This window comes from Protopterus annectens, chromosome 1.part0 (assembly GCF_019279795.1).
Source record: "Protopterus annectens isolate FY-2018-M chromosome 1.part0, PAN1.0, whole genome shotgun sequence".
In the NCBI taxonomy this organism is placed as follows: domain Eukaryota; kingdom Metazoa; phylum Chordata; order Ceratodontiformes; family Protopteridae; genus Protopterus; species Protopterus annectens.
In genome coordinates, this window is record NC_056725.1 from 1,678,365,691 (window position 1) to 1,678,391,410 (window position 25,720).

General features: G+C 43.2%; 1 protein-coding gene across 1 annotated transcript in view; it reads right to left on the minus strand.

The window, feature by feature from the left end:
* Positions 1-25,720, minus strand: part of PICK1 (protein interacting with PRKCA 1) — a gene marked incomplete in the record, with an annotated part of 678,344 nt that overhangs the window by 436,011 nt on the left and 216,613 nt on the right. The window contains 1 exon segment of the mRNA XM_044068524.1: positions 25,125-25,191. Coding sequence (XP_043924459.1) covers positions 25,125-25,191 — 67 coding nt within the window.

Sequence of the window (25,720 nt, forward strand, 5' to 3'; positions counted from 1 at the left end):
TAAAAGGATCTAGATTTCTCTGTGAAGCCCAAATGGAGAAGCGTCTCCATTTGCTAGAATAAATTTTCCTGGTAGAGGATTTATGTGCCGCAACCAAGATAGATTTAACAGGAGAAGAGATACTGGGAGTTTCTAGCAATTAGTGGAACTGGAGCAGCCAAGCTGTGAGCTTCAGTCTGTCCAGATTCGGAGGAAGCATTCCCGAGGGATGATGAATTAGGTCTGGAATGGGATCCAAGGTAGAGCTATGACATGAGACCATAGTCAGGGGAACCAGACTTGACGAGGCCAGAATGGGGCTATGAGGATCAATCTGCTCCCCAACCGGTGAGCTTTCTGTAAAAACTTTATCATGAGTGGGAGCAGGGGATATGCATAAAGAAGACTGGGTGGCTAAGCATGAACAAGAGTGTCTCTGGGGCTTTCCCCCTCAGGGGGGATTAGAGCGAAAAACTTGCTGCACTTTGGAAAGTGATGCGAAGAGATCGCAGCAAGGCTGACCCCACTTGAGGAAGATCTGTTCTGCTACACAAGGGTTCAGAGACCACTCGTAAGGAGAAAGGATAATTCTGCACAATTTGTCCACCAAGATGTTGGACCGACCCAGAATGTGCATTGCTATCAAAAAGCAGTTGGCGGAGACCGCCCATTCCCAGACTCTCATGGCTTCTTGACAAAGGGGATAAGACTTGGTTCCTCCCTATTTGCTGATATACCAGACCAATGGCATACTGTCTGACTGGATCGCAATAGTTCCCAGAGGTAGATAAGCATGAAGGGCCTGCAACGCTAAAAGGACTGCTCTCATCTCTAGGACATTTTTATGCAGAACAGTCTCGTTTTGAGCCCATGTGCCTTGAACAGTCCTGCCCGAACAATGCCCCCCCACCCTAGGCGGGAGGCATCTGTGGTCACCGTGGCTTGGGGTTGGGACGCAAGAAAGGGACGTCCCTCCGGCAAATTCTGAGATTGGAGCCACCACTTAATTTCTGCACACTCTGCTCAGAGGGAACGGAAAATCTAGAGGTTAATGAAGAATCGACCACTGAACTTGCAACGTCCGTCCACTGTAAAATTCTCATATGCAGACGAGCACAAGAGATCAGGTTGATAGCTGCTGCCATGGACCCTAAGGCTCTCAGGACTAATTCTGCAGGGGGTGCAGGAGACTGCAGAACCGCTAACACATGAAGTGTCAGGCTGTGTAGTCTGTCTGGGGTTAAGAATGCCCTGGCCTGGCAAGAATCTATTCTCGCCCCTATGAAGTATAACACTTGAACAGGTTGAAGGGAAGACTTCCTTAGGTTTACGGTAATCCCTAGCCGAGGTGATATCCGGAGAAAGAAATCTCTGACTAGCAAGAGTAAATGCCTGGTGGGGGTGGTGAGTAGCCAGTCATCCAGGTACGGAAAGACCTGAATGCCCTGAAGTCTCAGGTGGGCCACTACAACTGCCATGACCTTGGTGAACACCCTGTGGGCTGTGGTGAGACCGAAGCGTAGGACCCTGAATTGATAATGACTGGCCCCTAGCCGAAAGCGGAGGAACCTCCTGGATTGCCTGTCCATCAGAATATGGTAGTACGCATCCTTGAGGTCTATCGAGCACAACCAGTCTTCCTCCTGCAGGAAGGGCAGAATGGAAGCGTGACCATCCAGAACGTTTCCTTGGCAATGAACAGGTTCATTGTTGACAAGTCGAGAATCGGCCTTAGGTCCCCCATCTTTTATGGCACCAAAAAGAACCTGGAATAGATGCCTGATCTGGACTGGTCTAGGGGTACCTGCTGGATGGCTATTTTTTCTAGTAGTTTTTGTATTTCCAAGGCTGTGGCCTCCCTTTGAGTGGGTGGGACATCCGGGAGGCACCTTGTGTAAGAGGGTTTGTTTATGAAGGGAATAGAATAGCCTCTGGATATTATTCGAAGCACCCAGCGATCTGTCGTGATGAACTCCCATTGGGCTAGGTGCATCGAAAAACGCCCCCGACTGCCTCCATAGAGGAGCAGTCGGGTAACCCCTCAGGGTTGCTGCGTGGGTCACTCTGAAAAATGTTCATGTGATCCGAAGTTCTTCGGCCCCCCTCTGCCTCTGGGCCAGCGTCCACCTTGTCTCCCTCTGCCTCTGGGGGAGAAGGAGTCCTGAGCATTCCAGGACTGCTGAGTTTTCTGGAACCACAGCTTCTTTTGCCTTCGCTGGTTCCTGGAGAAGGACCTTTGAGGGTTAGAGAAGCGGATCCCAATGGCTGACAGTGTCTTCCTCGCTCTGGACAAGCGTACAGCGGACAGTCTTCCTGAACAGTGTGGAACCATCAAAGGGTGCATTAACAAAGGACGCCTTGAAGGGTTCCAAGAAATCACAAAGACGGAGCCAGGCGTGATGCCTTAAGGCGATGCCGGACCCGCTAGCCCTAGCGGCTCCCTCGGTGGCATGAGAGAGTAAATGCATGGACGTACTGGACACAGACTTGAGAGTGGCCATACGAGCAGAGAAGGTCGTTTATCCTCGGCCGACATGGACTCCGGGGGAGACTCAGCATACTCTTTCATGAGGTCCTGCTGCAGTCGAATTACGTGAGCCAAGTAATTCAGCGCTCTTATAGTAAAGGTGGCTGAAGCAAAAGTCTGCTTTCCAAGATGGTCCATAGCCCTGGACTCCTTGTCTGGGGGGTGGACTGAGGAACTTTCTTGGGAGAGTTCCTTTTTTGTGGCCGCTGCCACCACCATGGCATCAACCGGGGAACCTTTGTTCCAAGAAGCTCTATCTGCCAGTGGACTCAGTATTTGGTCGGGTCTTTTGGGTATAGGCTCCACAGTGTCTGGTTCCCTCCAAGCTCTGGTGGTGATGAGGTCCACCAGAGGGTCGGCCGGGACACACACCCAAGAGGTAGATGGGCCTGTGTCGAACGCCTCCAGAAATACCGACTCATCACAGGAAGGTTTGTGGGCGGACCACCCCCCCTTCTGGCGAAGGATTTCCATAATGTCTCCAAAGGAGACGTCTTCGGGGGGGGGGGGGGTGATTTGGGTGAACCTTCCCCTTCCTCCAAGTCGGTATCCTTGGTGAGGGACTCGGGGGAGTCCAAGTGCCTCCTCTTACACTGGCGTTTGTGAGGGACCTCCTCGGGTGGACTCTTCGGGGAGGGCTCACAAATGGTTTCTTGTTCCTCCAAGGGAACAGTCTGGTGCGCAATGGACACAGGCTGTCTCTGGGGGACTGGATGACGGAAGACAAACCCAACTGCGAGGGTGCAGGGATGGACCCCAAGGACAGAGTGAAGGGTCTCGATCCTCCAGAGAGAACCCTCTCCACGACGTCAAATGCCGAGGGAGACCCGGCCTCCCTGAGACTGGTAGTCGAGACCTTCGGATCCAACGAAGGGATCGGAGCCGAAGCTGGAACGGTCAGACCACAAGGGACGGTATGCTCCGACCACAACGGAGCCGGTGACACACTCATCTCCTCAGATCAGACACCCAACTCTCAGCTCCGAGAGCTCGGATCCGAAAGCGGATCCGACAGACTCGAAGGCATGGCTGGCGTCGGGGCCGAAGGCTCCACTGGCGCCGACCCCCTAACTCCGGAGCTCCTCGGATCCATAGACTCCGATATCCGATGGTGGATCTGAGAAGGAGCTATCGGGGCGACAAAAGGAGCTGAACTCCCCGCACCGGGAGAGGGGGGCAGCAATACCCCCATCTGCATTTGAGTTTGTAGAAACCTTTGCATCATCCGATCCATGTCTGCTTCAGAGATGCTTCTGGTTGATCTAGAGTACGCCACCGACGCTGGCCGGGACAGCCGACGCGAAGACAACCTCGAGGGTGGTCTAGCCTTCTCCTCCAGCTCTGGAGAAAAATGTGGTGAATGGAGCCGAGGAGAGAATGGCCTTGCAACTTTTACTGGAGACAAGATTACTTTAGCGGGAGGGGCCGTTGGATCTAACTCGGCCTGTCACTTGCGGCCTCTCTCTCTATCTTTATCCTTATCCACATGTCTCTCTGTATCCCTGTGCTTTTCTTTAATCTTCTTGGCCTCTCTCTCTCCCTGTGGTAAGGTGGGAGGGTGAGTCCCGGACAAGTGAGAAGGGCCAGAAGGCTGAACAGCCACAGCCGTGGCTAGTAAGGAAGCTGAAGAAGAAGAAGAGGCAGAAGTTGATTCTGTGGGTAGAAGACCCGCCAGAAGCAAATTATTCCTGGGATCCTGCAGGGCTCGGCGGTTGAAGGACACACAAATCTTGCAGCCGGAAGACAAATGGGCCACCCCCAAGCAAACTACACACAGATTGTGACCATCAGCTGGAGACAGCTTGTGGCCACACTCTGTGCACTTACAGAAAGTCACTTTCTGACATCCTAAAGAACACACACGACGGGCGGGAAGGGAGGCCTACACTAACTGAAAGTTTTCAACTTTCAAACAAGGAAAAACCCAATAAGTATCATGGACAACTAATAATTTACCTCAAAAATATCAAAAGGGGCACACACAGACCAAGTTTTATAGAAAAAACCCTGAAACTTGCCTGGAGCCCAAGAATCCTGTGCTGGCGAAGCCGCGGCAAATGAGATCTGAGGATTGGAAGGAGGTTGCAGTGCAGTATGGGTAGAAGGGAGGAGCTTGGAGCTCAGATCTTTTGCTTGGTATGCTGCCAGCTCGGATCCGTATCGGATCGGTAACCCACAGGTTGCTGATCAAATGAAGTTAACTACTTCAGATATATATATATATATATATATATATATATATATATATATATATATATATATGTACATTATGTATATATAAACTTCAGTGTGGAATGGTTCTCCAAAGGTGTCTTATCGGACAGAAAGGAGCTGAAATGCCAGCTGCTGCTCTTGTGAAACCTCTGAGTTTCTCCTTCATAGGGCAGCAAATACTTAAGCTTTTCTACTCTTGACTGCTGATTTTCCCTTTATAGTGTTGAAGATGAATACCCAGACAGTTCCAATAGCAGTAGCAGGAGCAATAGATCTCATAAAAAAATAATTTACAGTCTTATTTAGATATGCTACTAGTACATGTAACTCCTTATGAACTGCAGAAGGAGTCTATTCTAGGCACACTGCTAATATTAATAATTTCACAAACTTTAATTATACTTTGACTTAGGAATGGGGTCCATAAAAATCTAAAAGACAAAGAGAAATTAAACCATCAGAGTCTAAGTGTAGGAGGGAGCTAGAGGTTTTGGAAGCTGGCCAGTTATTGTGTCTTAGGCAAGACGCAACCTATTACAGCCTATAGGCTACTGCAACAGTGGGAATGATGAACATCAGATCTCTTTTTTGTTTTTAACAAGAAATATCTTTATTAAATTATTACGTATGACATAGGTAATCATACAGTTATATAAATGAAAACAAACCATGCTGATATATTTTTAGTTGCAAACATTACATATAGTCTCCTATACAATGACTGTCCATCTAACATTACATAGCTCATTTAATTTCTGCCTTCACTTAAGCCTCATTCCTTCTCCAAAACATTTACGGGTTGTTCCCACAATTCCCATTTTTTATATATAATTTTCTCCTACCCTTTTCTAAAGATCCCACTTCCGATTCTTTTATCTCAGTTACTGTATTCACTACTTCTAGTGCAGTTGGTCTAGACTCCGATTTCCATTTTCTAGTAATTCTTTTTGGCAGCCACCAGAATGAAACTCAGCAAGGCCTTATTATGTCTAGATAATTACGAATCTTTAACACAGCTCAAAAATCATTTCCTTAGTTGCACCAATTTGCTCACCCAGTATTTTTGACATAGTACTCTGCAAGGAATTTTTAAAGTCTGCCAACAAATTGCACTTCGAAAAAATATGCTCCCAATTTTCTCTTTCTTCCCCATCACACCTCCACATCTGCAATCTACCTGAGGAACAATTCTTTGGAGTTTGTTTGGGGTATAAAAAATACCTATGCAAACACTTACAAGCGAAGATCCTAAATCTTCCAGACTTTGCTGAATATTTGGTAGCCATACACAAATCCTCCCATTGTTTCTTTGTGAATTGCTTATCCAATCTCTCCTTCCCAATCATTTCTAACCTTCTCCGATTGACTCCTACAGTTAGTACGCTATATTTTATATGCCCTACTAATTATCCATTTTTAACAAGAGCTAGATTGTAGATTCTAGATTGTACTAAAAACTCTACCAGTGCTGGTCATTCTCTTAGGATCCCTAATTTCCTTTCTGTTTGCCTATACTCTGATATCAGTCCTTGACAGAAAAGACAATCTCTAGCCTGTAGGCCCATATGTAATCTTGTCTTCTTCCCATTCTGTTACTTTTCCCTCTCTAATTATTTGCACCCAATACCTTGGACACTTTGCCAGTTCTCTCCAGTAAATTCCAGCCCATCTTGCCTATTCTCTGTACCCCTAATTACATTCATCCCTTTTGGTAGAATCTTCTTTCTCCATTCCTGTGTTAGCTTAGTTCTTAGAATAATTTCTGGGAATACTTTCTGCTACTTTACAAATACGATATTATGTATGTTACTGTTATTCTCCTTACGGAGCTGCATCCAAAATCCCAGTCTCTCCTTGTTTCTTGAGTGTCTTCCGTTTCATCATCATCCCTTTCCACTTTAAATTATAGCTTTCTGCTTGTGCTATGTATAGGAGCTTTAACTGTGTAGCTCTGAAAACCAAACAAAATAAAAAATGCCGGACTTCAAAAATGCTAATATTAAGACAAAGCTTTCAGGATACAAATTCCCTTCCTCAGTGTTTGTTAAAACAATCAATGAACATTACTTATATACCAAAATCAGACATCACATGGCACAAACCTCTCAATCAATCATTAAACACACATGTATTGTATTAATGATTGCTTTATTGGAAAAATGTTTTGATTGGGGGAGTTTGTACCTTGTGATGTGTCTCATTTTGGTATTTAAGTAATATTCATTGATTGATTGAGGAAGGGAACGGCTATCCCGAAAGCTTTGTCTTAATAAAATCAGCGTTTTTGAAGTCCGGTATTTTTTATTTTGTTTGGATTCTTTGTTGCTGCAGACTTTTATTCACTGGTGTATGATCCTATTTTTTTGCATAGCTCTGAAAACCCCCTTCAAATCAGGTAATTCTAAACCACCTTGTTCTATTGGAATGATCAAATTATCCCACTTGACTCCTGTCCTCTTCTCTTCCCAGATAAAATCCTTCAACTCTTAATTGCTACCACAACATCTCCTCTGGCTGACAAAAATATGCCTGACCAGAGTATAAAACTAAAGGGACAAAACATTTTCACTGCTTGCACCTTGCTATCCATATCCATAAAACAGAGCTTCCAGTTTCTCAGTTTTTGTATTATTTTTTGTTTAGTCTCTTTCTACATATCCTTAGCTGCCATAACAGAATCCTTTTAAACCATACTCCTAAGTACTTTATTTTTATCATGTCCCAATAAATATGGGTATTGCTGAACCAATTCATGTGTGGGTACATAGTTTACAGCTATTGCCTTTATTTTATCTTCATTAATTTTGCATCCTGAAAAGATTGGAAACTGTCTCAGAATGTTCCACTATACTGAAATACCCGTTTCTGGTTTATCAGCTTCAAAATAATATCATCTGCAAATAAAGTAAACTTTTCTTGATTACCATACCAATTATATCCTTGAATTTCTGAGTCCCTTATTTTCTTTGCCAATGGGTCTAAATATAACACAAATGCAGGAGAAATAGGACACATATTCCTGGCTCCTCTGTTCAAACAGAGCTTACCAGAAAGGAATCTCACACTTTAATTTTCATCTCTGATCCCTCACATATCCTCCTAATTAACTGTATTATTGTGTCATGGAATGCAAATGCTTCCTTTGCTCTACTCATAAAATCCCATCTTACTCTGTTAAATGTCTCGTCTGCATCAAGACCCACCAACAACAGTAATATTTTCTTACATTCTGCTTCCATCTGGATCATCATCGTTTAGTTAATGTTGTCAAATGTTTGCCTCCTCTCCACAAAACCACACAGATCCATATCGATCAATTTTGACATCACCTTTACCATTCTTTTATTCATTATGGACAAACACTTTATAATCACAGTTTAGAATCAAAATGTGTGTATATGAAACTGGATCTGACAGACCTTTACCATCTTTATGTATTACAGCCACCACAGCTTTCTTCTAGGATATTTGTACTTTTCTTCCTTTTAAAATACTGTTAAACAAAACATTCCAGATCTGTATCGCTTTCTTCCCTCCCAGCTTCCAAACTTCCACATGAATACCATCTATTCCTGGAGTCTTTCCTGTAGATTGGTTATACAAAATGTGACGTCCCGTCTCTGGGCTAGTAATCAAGGAGCCTGAATCCTCACCACTGACACTGTAGAGGGACATTCACTTGGAACAAAAATGAATACACCCAGTATTTCCAGATATGGCTCTCTGCATCAAGCACAATTTCCCTTAAGAGCACACAGGGAGCACACTCAGCCAGGGCCTGGGTTTCCCTCTCTGTCTCTCCCCAAGTCCCCACTAAGCCACCCCACTGGCACAGCTGTAGAGTTAAGTCCTCAGCCAAGTGTCCAAGCCAAGTCCTCCAGCACCAAACCAGTGCTTTGTGTCCGTGCTCCAAGGAGCACACCTGGGAAAGGCTGGCACAGATTTACTAGCTATGCCCCCTTCCGCCCAGAATATACGGTAGTTACACTGCCAACAGACAACCCAAAGCCAGCTACTCCAAGGCTGTTGCAGGGGTACCCAATTATACTGAGTGAAATTAATATTAATACAAATGGTAATGTTGACCAAATGGCCAGGATTTCAGGAGTGGCCACAGTGTCACCAATTGATATAAGTACTCTCAAAGGTTAAAATATTCCCTAAAGGGCCACACACAATTAAAAGTTTAAATATATGTAATAATAAATAATAAAAGAACATGAAAATACTAAATATCTATTTACAATAAACACCAGAGTTTCGATCACAGGAAATATTAAAAATAACACAGGTGGACAGGTTCACACAGTTACAGAAAAAGCAATACTTAACTGATCTCACTATATTTTCCTGACTGATCTAAAGAATTATTATTCCCTGGTTACTTTCTAGAGCACGGCAAGATGAAGTAGGTGAGAGATTCTTCTTTGACAGGTTACAAGAACAGAGTGCCCTGAGACTTCAATCTCACCTAGTATTAAAATTAAAAATGTTGTCCTAGATTACAGAATGACATTACATACATCTGGTTAGCTGACGTCTGGTTCCCATGCAATGCCCCCCCCCCCCCCGGCTAGAAGCCTTCAGGATGTTAACACATAGGTGTCAATAATACAAACACACAGCCTTGCTAAGATCTGCTGCTGCTCCTGGAAGTCATAAAACCATAAAACACATCATTCTTCCTACTGGAGCTAATAAACCATACTTCTTACAGACATTGTGTCTCTGGCTTCATTCAACACTGTGAGATAACATCTTTATGGCCTAGGTCCAGTAATTTAATTTCTTACTATTTTCTAAAGTCAAATGGATTGAGAGTAACATCTTCTTTTCCAGTATCCTCTGTTAAAACATATACATTTAAACAGTTACAGTAATACATGTATATCTGTTTTTCTGTCCAGCAGGGCACACTATTGGTACATTTTTAATAAAAGCAGCTTTACAAACACATTTTTCAACACAAGCATCTATACAAATCAGTATGATATACAAATGACACACAGCTCTTTACAAAATTCCAGCTAGCTGTGCTGGCATATGTTACACATCCACTGCCCTACTTCTCCTGGCATAGATGGCAATACCTCACACAATCACACAGAATATCAGATCTTATTAGTGCTATAAGCAATGAAAGAAAAATGCTTCACTTTAAGAGATTATTTTCAAAACAGATCTCCCAGTTAAATAACATCTGTGAGTAACATGCTGAATCATGCTTAAATGAAAATATTCTGTCCACTAAGATACACAGACTTTTATAACAGCATACCTCACTAACAGGATCATTTTAAGAATAAGGATACTGTTTATTATGCCTACAAAATGCAGTGTTCCATACTTCTTCACATTAGTTGCAGTATTACTCATGCTGGAATTTCTAAATGAGCATTTTTTCTACAAGCACAGTTATGCCATTGGCAATTTCCACATCATCAGCAAATTTTGTGAAACAGAAGTCTTTGGTGCTAAACACTACAGTCACAGATATTAATAAGATATGGTCCTAAAACAGACTTCTGTGGAACATCACATACACTATAAAATAACTATTGCAAGTATACCCAAAATACATTTTTGAACGCAGCTAATATGTGACTCAGGTACTGATACAGAAATGTGTTTCAAGAGATATGAGTGTATCTGTAATGCTCTGGTGTGAGAAACTGTCAAAAGTCTTAGTCTGATCTAAAAGGTAACACCTACGTGTATGTCTTGATCAAGAGAATTAACTACACTGGCATAAAAGTCTATGAGGTTAGAAAAGCAAGACTGATTTATAAAGACTCCATTATGAAACATATGAATGACTTGTAGTCAGCATTAGGGCAAGTCATACTACTGGTAGCAAAACTAGGGTTTCTGAGCTAGTCATTTTGAGAGCACTAAACTGAACATACTGTCTCCCTCATCAATATGATTTGCACTATGGTAAAATCCCAATAAAAATTTAGATTTATCAGACAACTACATATCTGCTATTATAATTTCATAGGTTCATAGGATGACACTAGGCTATTGCCCTGGAGGGCCTTATAAGAACAGCCAAGAATTCTGGCCATGTTCTCACAAAGTCAGCATCTGTTTCCGCTGTCCAGCAGGGACACACTTGGGATCTCAAGGGTGTATTTTCTGTTTCCCATCCAGTCCAGGTTCCTCTTAAAGAGGGTTAGAAAGGTACTATGCTTGACATGGAGAGGGAGTCTATTCCAGAGATGCGGGAGTCTTTGGGACAGAAATCTATCCTGCCAACAAGTTCTATTAATGTCACAGACCAGGTTGAGGCCTTGCGTGCAGGTTGTGCGAGTGGAGTTTGACTTGCAGATATGCAGCAACTCCGTCAAGGCTGGGTCTGGGATGGCCTTGTATGCCAGACACAGGTCACCTCTGAGAAGTCTGTACAAGACTGAGTAGAGGGACAGGGCTTTTAGCCTATCAGTATAGGACAGGTGTTTGAGACTCTGGATTTTCCTGGTCAGCAACCTGTGTGGTCTCTTCAGCTGCTGCATGTGCTTGGCAAGGTACATGCCAAAGGGGGCACTGTACTCAATAATGGGTCTGATAAGGCAGGAGTACAGGGATGTTATGACCTCCTTGTTCCTGGATGAAATACCCTTACTTATGAGGTGGGCCATGTAGAAAGCCTTCCTTACAATGCAGGCAACATATTGGTCAAAAGTCAGGTTGCTATCAACCTGGGTGCCCAAGTCCTTCATGACCAACTGCGGGCTTTTATGTGGTTATTAATGTGATAATTAGTGGGGACTCCATTTTCCCCAAAGGGAATAATGATGCATTTCTTGGCATTTAGTTTGAGGCCATGCTTCTGGCACCAGTCATTTGTTTGGGTAAGGCCTTCTTGGAAGATGTTCACGTCACTAGGGAAGTTAATGACAGCACCCAGCTTGCAGTCATCTGCAAACTTGGTCAACCACAGACTACTGATTTTGGCTTGCACCTCAGAAATGTATATCTCAAACAGTAGAGGCCCCATGACTGATCCCTGGGGTACACCGCTTGTTATGGGTCTACTACTAAAGGTGGCTTCCCCTATTTTGACTGAGTGCAGTAGGTGTGTGTGTGCCTTCTGTGAAGGCTGGGTGCCGGGCTGGTAATGCGACATTGTAAAAACCCCACTATCAATCAATCTGCAGACCAGTGATCTGCTGTGGCATCCCCTAACAGGAGAAGCCAAAATACATTGCTAGTTAAGAATATTAATGGAAGCAGTATGAATTTCAAACTCTGTCTCAGTAATCTCACAATTATTTATGGATTTAGCAAAAAAGAATGTTTCAAGCAATGGATTTTAAGCTGTGTACATTAGTGCAATTTTTAGACTCCAGTGTTTGCCACTCAACAAGAGCTGAGGCACTACAGTGTTCAAAAATGCTTGATTAACTTCATGATGTGAATACCCAAAGCTTACTTCCTGTATGGATAAAGAGAAGGACATCAGCATATACTTACTCTAACGCTGGATCTTAACTATTCATGTCCACCAGTTCACTTGATGGAAGTGATCCACCACAAGGCTAAAACATGGCAAACAGCCCTTTTCAAGCAACTCTACCTCCTCCCCTACCTTGCATAACACACTTCCATTCCCTTTCTTCTCAAATGGGGTTTAGCAACCTAACTTTCCTCAAAGGGAGGAAAAAAATGCAATTAAAAGAGCAGATGACATCAGGCCAGACTGACAGAAAAAGTGGTAATTTGGATTGAGGAATATGGGAGGGTTGGTGAAGTGGACAGACGTAGTCAAGATCCAATATCATGACAAGTGCCTAACTATCATATCTCAGAGTATCCAGTGTAGGTTAGCACCTTGACAAAATACCATGGAGTACAGTGGCCCAGAAGGAAGACATGGATAACACATCTAGCTTTTGGTGTTTCTAGAAGTTATGTATAAATGCCCAGGTTGCTGCCACCCATACACCAACACTGAAGAGTTCTAAAATTATGCAGATGAAGTAGAAAGAGCACTAATGGAATGCATCACTGGTTTGTATAGAAAAGGTCTGCTAAATGAGGTATAGATATACAAAATACAGTCAGTCATCTGGATAACAAGGTTTGTGAAAACTTCTGGCTTAATTTGGTTTTGGGAAAAGTCACAAGCATCTATCATATTGTCGAAATTGCTTTGTGTGTTGAATGCAAAATCTCTGTTGTCTATGAAAATCTAGAAAATAAAGGGGATGTTCTCCCATGTTTCGGTAGGAAGGAAAAAAAGATGATCAAATGGAGAAGTCGGTTTAGAGTAGACCCAAAGGCTATCATGTGTAGGCAAGGAGGAAGGGAGGGTCTGCGCATAAAGAAACTCTGTCTTCATGGAATACTAAGTATAGTGACTTGCTACATACAGCACAGAGTTTTGAAAGTTTTTTTGCAGAAGCAATTGCCATTAGGAAGAGCATCTTCTGAGATAAAAATATGAGATTTGCTGATTGGGATGGTTCAAAACAAGACTGAGAAAATGTTTTTATCTATGACAAAATTGAGGCCACAAGGTAATGTTACATCTTTAAAGGGGGAAGACGAAAGTCAGTTTTAGGAATGCTTCGCAGATTGTTTGGGAAGCAACAGACTGAAAATTAAATCTTTTGTTAAAGTTGGAAACTGCTGCTAAATAGACTTTGACAGTTCAGAAGTTACATCTTGCATCAAAAGGAGATGACAAGAAGGAGAAATCCACCTGGACTGGGGCTATAAAAGAACTCTATCTTCTCTAGATGCCCCAAAGGAAGAACTTTTTTCCATTTGCTCTTGTACAGCTTGCATGTACATAACTTCTGGAAAGCTATAAGAAATGGAACCAGCCCAGAAGCAAGACTGAGGTCCTTGACCATTAATGGAATTGGAGAAACCATGTAGTTACTTGTAGGGATGTTGTGGCCTGGTGAAACCTTCAGGATGGGTGATATAACAGATACAGGAAAGGATCTAGAAGCTAAGGGCTCTGCTTTAGATGATGTCAAAGCAAGGGGAACCACAGCTACATCCAGAATAGGGCTATGGGGTTGAGATTGACTGCACAGGTTTGTTTTCTGAGTGAATCTGATCATAAGTGGCAGAGAAGGGGAAGGCATGAAGTAGATCTGATGTCCATTGATGGATTAGAGTGCTTCTCAGGAACTTCCCTTGTGGGGTATGACGGAAACGTTACTGCTGCATTTGGTGTTAGAGAGGTTGCAAACAGATCACAGCAAGGCTTACTCCAGCAATGAAACAAGTCCATTATTACTTGAAAATTGAAGAACCACTTGTGAGGCATCAATATTTTCCTGCTGAGCCTTGTCACCAAGAAGGTAAACCCGTTGGGTATATGCATTCCTACGAGGAAGCTTTGTGCTGAAACCATCTGCTGCCACACTGTTATTGCCTCGGGATATGGGGAGGAAGGAGATGTCCTTCACTGCTTCCTGATTCACCATACCAAAGCCATATTGTCTGTGTGCATGGATACCATATCCTGAAAAAGCAGGTCCTGGAATGCCTTAAACACTAGCAGGACTACCTTATCTCTAGTATATTGATGGTGCAAGTTGCCCTCCTGGGAATACCATGTTCCTTGGATGTCTGCCCTATATAATGACATGACATGACATCACGCACACGCACACACACACACACACACACACACACACACACACACACACACACACACACTAGTGCAAAGGCATCCATATTCATCATGTTTGAAGGAAGAAGGGGTACAGAATGAAAGACCCATAGTGAGTTTGCTGGTGTACAGCCACAAATGGAAGTGCCTCCTATATATGGATTACTGTTTAAAGGCTTTGCATATACTGTTCTCCATTTCTGACCACTGAACCTTAAAGTATCCACCGACAGATATGCACATGACATCTGACATGGTACTAAGAAGACTACTGCTGCCATCAAGCACAAGGCCTTAACAACTTGCTAGGCAGGCAGTAGTGGGGATCTTAGAAGAAGATTTATTGAAGTCTGAATGGGAAGAATATGCTCCTGAGGAAGCCTGGCTCTTTTTTTTGAGAGTATCCAGATAATCTATGAACACAAGGTCCTGAGTAGGTTGCAACTCAGAATTTTCTAGGTTGATGAAGAACTTTGGGGACAAGGAAAGCTGGAGAAGGTAATTTCCTGCTTGTGTGTGGAACTATCTTGTCATGCAGACAAGAAGTCAGTCGTCTAGATACTGAAATATCAAGATTCCTTGTGGCCTCATGTTACAGTACACTACTGCCATGCACTTGGTAAACACTCTGGGGACTGTGGTGAGACCAAATGGCAGGGCTAGGAATGATAATGACTGACACCGATTCACAACAATAGGTACCTCCTAATTTCCTTGGTGATCTTAACATGCAGGTATGCATCTTGGAGGGCCATAGAGTGTGTCCCTCTCGAAGACATGGGAGGATGGACTACACCATGATCACAAGGCATGTGTTTTTCTTTTCTTCTTTTTGCCAAATACTAGGTCAAGTCTCTGAGGCCCAGAACTGGCATGAGGTTCTCCATGTTTCTGGGAATGAGAAGAAATCTTGAATAAACCCTGGACCATCTCTGATTTGGTGAGACCTGTCGGATGGCTCATTGTAGCAGAAGGTTTGAAATGTTTTCTTTTGACACACTCAGTTGATGGAGACGGATATGTGGAAGGAGACAGAAGTTTTGTTTTGGAAAATGGGAAAAGTGAATGTCACAGCCTCTAGATACTATCTCACTGACTTATCTCCCTGCATGATGGTAGTCCACTACATAGTCTGGCACAGGAAGAGACATCTTCCTGTCTGCCTCCAGCCAGGAAAACTTGGATAAAGTCCTATGGATTCAGCGGATACCTCCCTTGGAAGGGATTGTGGAACCCTTGATTTTGTGGAGCTCCTCTGCCTTTGGGACAGTATCTAGTAAAGGATCCTCCGCATCACCCATGAATGTTCCCATCTTGAAACTGATTGGGACTTTTTAAACCACAAGCCCTTAGGAGCTTTTCAGTTTCTAGAAAAGAACCTTTGGAAAGATGTATACTTGTCTCCTGCTGTAGACAGAGTCTTGTTTTCTTGCTCTCTCTTCTTTCCAGCTTCTTTTTCACACTAGGTCTAAAAAGTGATGCTCCGTCAAAGGGAAGCATTTGTGAAAGATACCTTAAAGTCATCCAGAAAGTCACAGAGATGAAGCCGGTCATAGGGTCTCATGACTGCGCCCATTCCAGATGCCCTGGCCACTCCATCATCCACATTATGCAACAGGCACATGGAGAGGTTTGACATCTTAAGTATAGTCAATACCTATATCTCAGGCTGCCTGCAAGAAAAAGCTTTAACTGGTCATCATAGTGCATTCGATGTCTATTTAGCCAGGTTGTGTTGGAAATGGTTCATTTTTGTTAGATAATTTAAGGCTGTGATGGCAAAAGTATCTGATGTACAGGTTCACTTTCCCATTCTGTCCATAGTTGACTACTAGACCTCAACGTCTTGGGGCATAGTCTCTCTTGACACTGACGGGGTTGACAGAAGAGAGACTGGACATAAACAATCGGAACTGAAAGTACAACTGCTCTCAACACCTATGCAGACTGCACAAGGATCACAGTTAGCTCCAAATCTTCTAGTGCTAGGACTGGGCTTGAGTAAGGAGCATAGGAGGTAGAGGGCTCAATAAAGACAGAGGGGGATGGAGTGACACCCAAATCAATATCAGCTTTAAGGAATGGCCTCATCATGTGCTCCAAAATCATGTAGTGAAGAAAGCCCCCTGACAGATCCCACAAACCTCGATAAGACAAAGGCTAGTCTTGAGTTCATATACGTAGACAGTTCCTTCTTTAAGGAAAAGCTGCCCTCCTTTTTTTTCCTCTGAGAATGACCCTGTACTACGAGAACTTGAGTGGTAGAATCTTTTGAAGTCAGTGAAGGAGGAGACATGAAGGACAAATCCTGATGTGGGTGGGTCAATATCAAAGACTTTGGAATAAGAGAAGCAACAGCTTCTGATTTGATAAGGAGATGCTTTGAAGATAAAATGCTTTTGGGAAGACTTTCAGCCCTTTATTGTCCTCCTCCTTGCCTTCATCACTTTTATGTGAATCTTGAAGAATACTTTTTAATATAATTTTATTTTGATGCTCCTCCAGTGTTCTGTTCTCAAAAAACTTGCAGATCTAACACTGCTCTTTTAAATGATAACAGCCCAAAAGGCAGTCAAATGGTAAGAAATAACGTTACATTACCTAAATGATTTAAACTAGTAGCTATAGGCTAAAAATTGCAATAACAAACTGTACTAGGTTAGAAAATTACCACAGAGAAAATAGCAAAAAGGCCCAAAGGCCTATATTAAGGAGGGAGGGAGGGGAAAAAAAGTGCAATCTGTGGCAGGTGTTAAAAAGAACACTCATCTGTGATCCGCTGAAGATCACTGTCAACACTCTGATGGCAAATAAGACCTAAGGAGAATAAGAGTGGTGATGCATTGTGGGAGACATGGGAGGAGCTTGAGCTGAAGATAGCTGTTTCCCTTGAAAGGACCTAGAGGTGGACCAGTCCCATTCAGTGACGTAGACAGAAAGAATAATCCCATACTCTCCCACAGAGAAATTTCTCAGAACTCCATAAAAAAGATTTCATATCAGAGAACTGCATTATCAAAACAGACAGAAGGTGCAATCATCTAACAGTTCCTTAAAATTCATACCTTTAGTAAAGGTTAGTATACCATGACCATCTTCACTGGCATACAGGGATAAAACATCAACTAGGAAAATACAGTTGTGTACACTTAACATAAATGTAGATGTTCGAGTGTATTCACTGTTGCAGTCATTACAATTGGGTTATCCTGCTGGCAGGCTACCCTCAGTCGGCCTGAATACCAAAGTCTAGGTCCGGCATCGGTTGCTGTCGCCTTTTCCCTGATGTCAGTACGCCAAGGGTATAAAAGATGCAGCCGACGCCATTTTCTTCAGTTTTTCTTGCCCCAGATGTCAGGTGCCCCCAAAAGGGTAGGCTAAAAATATGTCAATAAAACATGCATGCACAAAAGTATATATTTTGCAAATACACCACATAGGTTGTATGGAATAGAGAAGTACAGATAAGTTCCAACACAGAAATGGGGGATGGCGGGTGGGTAACCTGGACTGCAACAGTGAATAAACTCGAACATCTACATTTATGGTAAGTGTACACAACTGTACTATGTTCTTCGTGTTTCACTGTTGCAGTCATTACAATTGGGTTGAATCCCAAAGCTAAGGTTGGGATTCTGGAGCTAAATAGCATTAGCAGCGGCTATTAGGCCCTGCAGAACTGCAGTGGCAAAGCCTGCCCTGGATTTAGAGTAGAGTGGTAAGTGATAGTGCTTTGTGAAGGTGTGCACTGAACTCCAAGTAGCAGCCTCTAAAATGTCTTTGGTTGGTACTCCCCTGAGGAAGGCTGCTGACATGGCTGCTGCTCTGGTTGAATGTGGCCTAATGCCCTTAGGTGCTGGCTTGCCATGTTGTGAATAGCAGAAACGAATGCAGTGGCCTATCCACTTTGAAATAGTCTGCTTTGAGATAGCCTTTCCTTGTGATCCTGCAGCATATGCCACTAGTAATTGCTCTGTCTTTTTGAAAGCTTTGGTTCTGTTCAAATAGAAGCGTAGCTGTCTGTGTATGTCCAAATAATGCAGAATTCTCTCCCCCTTATTCTGTGGGTTTGGATAAAAGGTAGGCAAATGAATAGTTTGGTTAAGGGCCACACTGGACACTACCTTAGGCATAAATGTTGGGTTTGTCCTCAGAGAAAACCCTGTCTGGAAAAAAAAATATAAAAGGTTCCACAGCCATGAGTGCCTGTAGCTCTGAGACTCATCTTGCAGAAGTTATTGCTAGGAGCAGAGCTGTTTTCCAAGATAAAAACTTTATATCAGCTGTAGCGGTTTGCTCAAAAGGAGGCCGGGCGAGTTTTTCCAAGACATAATTGAGGTCCCATGCAGGTACTGGTGATCTCCTTGGAGGCCTTACATTTCTGGCCCCTCTGAGGCACTGCCTTAACAAAGGATGAGAAAAGATTGGTGGCTCTGTGTTGTAATGAGCCGAAATGGCAGAGGCATGAATTTTTATAGATGAAAAGGATAGGCCTTTGTCCAGCATCTCAGTCAAGTATTGCAAAATCTGAGGAATATTTGGTACAGCTGTGTCAATTCCTTGTGCCTGTTTCCAAGCACAGAATATCTTCCATTTTCCAGCATAGGATTTTCTAGTACTAGGCCTCCTGGCCTCCAAAATGACATCCATCACCGCTTTAGTGAGAGGTGTGTTTTGTATGACTACATTATCTGCCATGCTGCCAGATTTAAGGTCTTGAGTTGGCTGTGCAGGATCTGATTGTTCTGCTGAGACAGTAGATGAGGCACTTGAGGTAAGGTCCAGGCTGGGCATTGAGACAACTTCCTTAGGATTGGATACCAGTACTGGCTTGGTCAGTCTGGGGCAATCAGTATAATTTTTGGCTTCTCCTGTCTGACCTTTAGGAGTACCTTGGGGAGGAGAGGCAGAGGAAAAAAGGCATATACTGTTAAGTTTTTCCAGCTGAAAGATAGGGGATCCACTTTCCATGCTTGTCTGTGATAAGTCCTTGTGCAGAATCTCTTCAGTTGGCAGTTGTGAGGCGAGGCAAATAGATCAATGTCCGGGCATCCCCATTTCCTTGTTACCATGCTGAAGACTTGTGGATCCAATTTCCACTCGTGGGGATCCATGAGGTTTCTACTTAGTTTGTCTGCCAGAGTATTTATCTTTCCTGGCAGGAATTGTGCCTGCAGATGTACTTGGTAAGTCAATGCTGTTTCCCACAAAGTCATGGCTAGTCTGCAAAGGGGGTAAAAATGAGCATTTGGTTTGCAGACCATGTGCCCTGAATACATCTTCCTGCCATGTGGGCTCCCCAGGCACAATCCGATGCATCCGTTGTTAATGTCTGTGTGGCTGGGGGTAGAGTGAATGGCTGTCCCTTGTTATGGTGACAGGCCTTCGCCCACCATCGAAACTCCTGTTGCAGGCAGGGAATGAGAGTAACTATTGTTTCCAGGCTGAGGCAATGTTGAGTCCAAATACTTTTTAGGTACCATTGAAGTTTCCTCATATGCAGTCTTGCATATAGAATTAGTAGAATGCAGGATGCCATGAAGCCCAAAGCCTGCAGAATTTTTCTTGCAGATAACTGGGCCTTTGTTGCCAACAGTTTAAAATAGGAATTGTCTGACATGAGATAAGCCATCTGGGCAGCTGTATTTAAGCTTGCACCCAGGAATATTATCTCTTGAGAGGGTACTCGTTTTGATTTCTGTTCGTTGACTGTGTACCCTAGGCATGGAAGTAATCTCTTTACAAACGCCAGATGCTGTAGTAGAATGTCCTTGTTCTCTGCTTGAATGAGGCAGTCATCCAAGTAAGGATATATTTGTATTCCTCTTTGCCTGCAGTATGCAATTACTGGTGCCAGGCACTTTGTGAAGACCCTGGGCACAGTAGATAAGCCAAAGGGCAGTGCAGAGAATTGGTAGTGCATTGAGCCAGCTTTGAATCTGAGGTATCTTCTGCATGTTTGCCTGATTGGGACATGCAGGTATGCCTCTTTTAGATCTAAAGTCACAAGCCAAGCCTTCTTGCCCAACATGGGCAGAAGCTGTTGTAGAGTCAACATTTTGAATTTTGGAATATCCAGATATGTGTTTAGAATAGATAGGTCCAGTATTGGTCTCCAGGCTTTGTCCTTTCTGGGTACCAAGAATAGTCTTGAATAGAATCCTTGTCCCTGCTCTTGCTCTGGTACTTGTTGAATGGCCCTCATGTCCATGAGGGATGAGACTTGTTTTTGTGCCTCTGCCCATTGATGTTTTAGCAGGTCTGACCAACCGTTTGCCCTTGGCAGGGTATGGAAGTGAAACTTGTAGCCTTGTGACACTATGTTTAAGACCCATTTGTCCTGGGTTATTATGTGCCAATTTTGAGAAAAAAGTGCTAGTTTTCCCCCTAAAGGTGCTGCCAGAAGATAAGTGTTTGGCGCAGGCAGGGGGAAGTCATTGGGACTGTTTCCTGTATGGCTGCGATTTGTCTTCTCCAGTTTTGGAGGTAGAAGCACCCCATTGTTTAGATCTGTATGAGCCTTGGGGCTGGGATCTGCTTCTAGGGCGTCTGTATCTGCCCCTTTGTGGCCTGTCTGACACTGGACCAATTCTTTGTAGGCCAGTGTCTGCTAAATCCTGGTGGCTGTACCTGTAAGAAATCCTTGACTGTTTGCATAGATTTAGCTTTGTCCTCCATTTTCTTTAACACCTCTTCTGCTTTAACACCAAAAAAAACCTCATGCTGTAATGGAGCATCTAATAATTTTGCTTTAACATGATCAGGTAGATTTTGTTCCTTTAACCAAGCATGCCTCCTAATGGCAGAACCCATAACTGTGGCCCTGCAGGAGGCCTCCAGAGAATCAAAACCACATTGCAAAGTATGCTTTCCAACTTGTTCAGCTGCATGCAATAAATCCTGCATGTCTTTGTTTTCTGCACATTCAGAATTTATCAACATTTTCTGTTTAAGTAGTGACATAATATATTGCTGATATTTGAGCATATGAAACTGACAATTTAAAGCCCTTATAGCCAAGATAGTAGAAGTGTAAATCTTTTTTCCCCATCTGTCCAGTGCCCTTGAATCCCTGTCAGAAGGAGTAGGTTTTTTTGCAGTGGAAGCCTTGACCCCTTTGGGACCCTGAGAGATAGTTTCTGGGTCAGCAGCAGGGTTTTTGAAAAGGAATTTATGAGAGTCAGGAACCCTGTAGTACCTGTCCGGGTTAACAGGAGCTGGAGGTAAGGAATCAGGGGTCAGACTGGACTCTGAAAATACATCATCTACAATGTCTAACACAGGTGGAATAGCTAGGGGCCTGTGTTGTGGTAGTAAAAGGAAGTCTCTGAGCCTTTTCTTAGATTCTGAATAATCTTGGCTCTACCAGTGGAAATGCTCCCTCATGGTATGTAAAGTTTCCCCAAAAGAATAAGCCTCAGGAGTAGAGGCTGAAGGGATAGATTCTTCAGCATCAGAATCCTCATAGGGAGGAATAGAGTATTCCTGATCAGAAGAGGAATCAGATGAAATGGAAACCTGAGCTGAAGATTCATATTCTGTCTCTTGCCTAGGGGGAATGGGAATCCCTGATCAAAGTAATTAGGTCTTCGACCATTTTGAGCATCTGTTTTTTAGGCATGGAGGCCTGTCCATGAGGCTGTTGTACTTGTTTCTTTGTCTTTAAAGGTACTTTAGTCTTTGCCTTTGAAGGTGAAGTTGTTTAACATATAATTGTGTAGGTCTGAAAACACCCTCAGAAGCTGATGCCTGCTCAGCGGCTCCAGACCCATCTGAGGGAATAGTTTCCGAAGATCCAGTACCTTGAGCTTCCAGCAGCCTGGTCGACTCCACGTGGGTGTCGGTAGCGGCCTGCGAGTCTAAAGTAGCGGTCGTCAGGGGCTGCGAAGGCGCCTCACTGAGAACCGGCGACTGGCTTAGAAGAAGCCTCGTCATCGGTTTTGGACCTCGGATGCCTGTCCTTTTCTTTGCGTTTCTTGTGAATTCCGGTAGTCGGATGGCTATCCGACGACATTGTATAGTTAAATCTTCTGCCAAAATAGTGAAATGCAAAATCGTACCGACGCTTAATAGTGCGTTGGTTAAATCTAGCACAAAACCGACAACTAGCAAAGTCGTGGTCAGGGCCTAGGAAGGAATACAGTAAGAATGAAAGTCCTTCTGAGGTATTTGCTTCCCACAAGAAATACAATTAACTTTTTCTGACATCGGTCTGGAGCAAGAAAAAAATTTCCCCAATGGGGTACTTAGCTTTTAGTGAAGACTTCGGATCTGAAATTCGAACACGAAAATCTCAGGAGTCGGCCGACCGGCACTTGCGAACTGCTTTTGCTTCGGGCACCGCGCAGCAAGAAAGACTGAAGAAAATGGTGTCGGCTGCATCTTTTATACCCCTGGCGCACTGACGTCAGGGAAGAGGCGACAGCAACCAATGCCAGACCAAGACTTTGGAATTCAGGCCGACTGAGGGTAAGCTGCCAGCAGGATAACCCAATTGTAATGACTGCAACAGTGAAACACGAAGAACATCTAGGTAACCACAATTCAACTAGCAGTGCAAGCACCTGTTAGGGATGGAAGGGGAGATGAGAAGAATGATGAGGCTGAGCCGTCACACCTCTTTTCAGGGGAAAGGAGCATGAATTTCTGCTGTGGAACTCCTGGTGGATACAAGGGTTCATGTGCAGGTGGTGTCTAAATGGGGGCAGGGACTGATAACACACACACAGAGGTGGGTGTGTATAGTGCTATGGTCCACTGCATGCACACCCCTTGGATGCTTTGAGGCAAGTGCAGGGGAAAACACTAAGGCTTTAAGGACAGAAAATGATCCCTCTGCAGATGATCACACTACTCCCACCTGGCTCAATTCCCTCTATTAGGAGAATGAATGGGATGAAACGGCCAACGGAGCACTAGAAGAGATGTCTAATGATCAGGGCAGGGGGGGGGGGTTGGTACACACACACAAAAAAAAGGTATCATAATATGTACATTGCATTTGGTCAAAAAATAATTTTAACTTTATTAGCCCTTGCTATTAGCTGCTACTTTTTATAAGAGGAATTTGTAACTTGAAAATTGCTTCTTAACTGTGGATTAGATTGTATCCACTTAAGTAAGAAAATGTAATTTGAGACCTGTCTTCTCATTAAAGGAATTCTAATTTGTAAAATCAGAGAGTCTCCAGTGAGAAATATTTGTTTATGTTGCACTCATTTCCTACTGTTGATATAGGAGATGTATGTTTTGGGCAAACAAGAAAGTTATCAACTGAACAATTACTAATACTGAATAATTTAATAAATCCCAATGTTCTATTTCCCTTAGGTTGCTGGCATCATTGTAGGATTTGGTATGTCATCAGATTTATTCCCCCCCCCTTATAAACCATCTTCTTGGTTTTGCAAAGTGGACAGTAAAGGTGACCCCCAACAGAGCTGAAGACAGCAGCACGTTGGTATTTTTGTCTGTCATGAAATTTACAACAGATTTATGGTTAATTAGCAATTCATTGTTTTGCATGAAGTTTTAATCTACAGTTAAATTTGTATCACTTATGCTACAATCCTGGATCAACTACCTCTAAACTCTACAAAGAAAAACATAATTGATACAGTGGAACTTACTTGGTCAAGAAAATGCAACTGAAAATACTATTTGCTTCAGTTTAATGCTGCCTGTAAACATCAAATAAGGAAAAAATCTTGCTTATTAGTAGTCACACCTGTGACAATGTGACGTATTACCAGCTATGCCAGGAAAAGTAGGACAGTGGATATATAACATATGCCACCATAGCTAGCTAAGAGTTTTATAAAGAATTACATGTCATTTGTATATCAAAGTGATTTTTACAGGTGCTTGGCTGAAAATATATTTATAAAGCTGCTTGTGTTAAAAATGTATCAACAGTGGGTCCTGCTGGACAGAAAAGAAATACATCTGTATGTCAGACTGTATTGTAACTGTTGAAATGAATATACTATAACAGGGGATACTGGAAGAGAAGAGGTTAATCTCAGTCCCACTAACTCTGAAAATAGTTTAAAATTAAATTACTTGGTTTAGGCCATAAAGATTGTGTCTTACAGTTCTGATTGCAGCCAGAGACAAAATGTCTGTGAAAACCTGGACCAGGACTAGGACTTCTACTGTATTGTCCTTAGGGGTGAACTAATTGCTAGTCTTGAAGGTTTGAAGTTTTTGAAATGGTTTTATAGCTTCCAGTTGCTATAACACATCTTAGCAAAGCTCTGTGTGTGTATTATGACACGTATGTGCAAGATTCTGGTTCAGTTTCTAGTAAAGGGGGTAGTGTGGGAACAATAGTCAGATAACCAGATGTATGTGATGTCATTCTGTAATTCAGCACTGAAACAATGTTTTAATGCTAAATGAGACAGAAGTCTCAGGGCACTCTGTTTTGGAACCGACAAGAACACTCACCCACTTCATCATGCATTGCTTTGTGTGTGTGTGTGTGTGTGTGTGTGTGTGTGTGTGTGTGTGTGTGTGTGTGTGTGTGTGTGTGTGTGTGTGTGTGTATGAGAGAGAGAGAGCTACTTGGAGCAGGTCACAGAAAACTGGTTTCACAGAGAGGGCGGTGGAGGACTTGGCTTTGAAGACTTGGGTGAGGACTCAACTCTACTGTTGTGTCAGTGGGGAGTCTTATTTGGGGCATGGAGGGGTGTCACAATATCAAAGACAAATTCTTCTCCTTTAAAACAGAAGTCTAAGAACTGGTCACAAAAATAAATAGCAACTTACCTATATCCAACGATTTTCCTTGTTTGGGATCAGCTTGTAGTTTGTTGTAGTGAATTGTAACTTCACCCTGCAAAGAGTTAATATAAAGTGTGAGTGTTAATAACTGCACAGTGTTACACACCTCACTAAACTGAACGGTACTGAAGTGTGTAGTACAGTTGTGCAGAAACTTACCATAACTGTATATGTTCAAGCATGTTCACTGTTGCAGCAATGACATTTGTCACTACAACCATCGAAAGCCCAATGGCCAGCCCTATGACCAGCCATATCTTCAGAGCTTAGCACCCTTTAGACCAGATATATGTCATTCCCCATGTCAGTAGAGAAGAGAAAAATCCACTGTACCATCTGTAGGTCTTTTTTGCCTTGGTCCCCAACTCCAGTGGAAAGTTTTGGAGTCAGAGTACTGTCTGGCCTGAAAATAAACATCTTCAAATGTAAGCTAACCAGAAGACCTGAAGACTGCCTCTCCAAAACAGTGTTCAACCCTGAGAAAAGGTAAGCCTCAGAACAGGGCACTAGAGAGGTAATGAATGTAGAGGGAGAGAGACTGAGGTACTCATCCCCACTCACAGAAGCTCACAGGAAAGGAA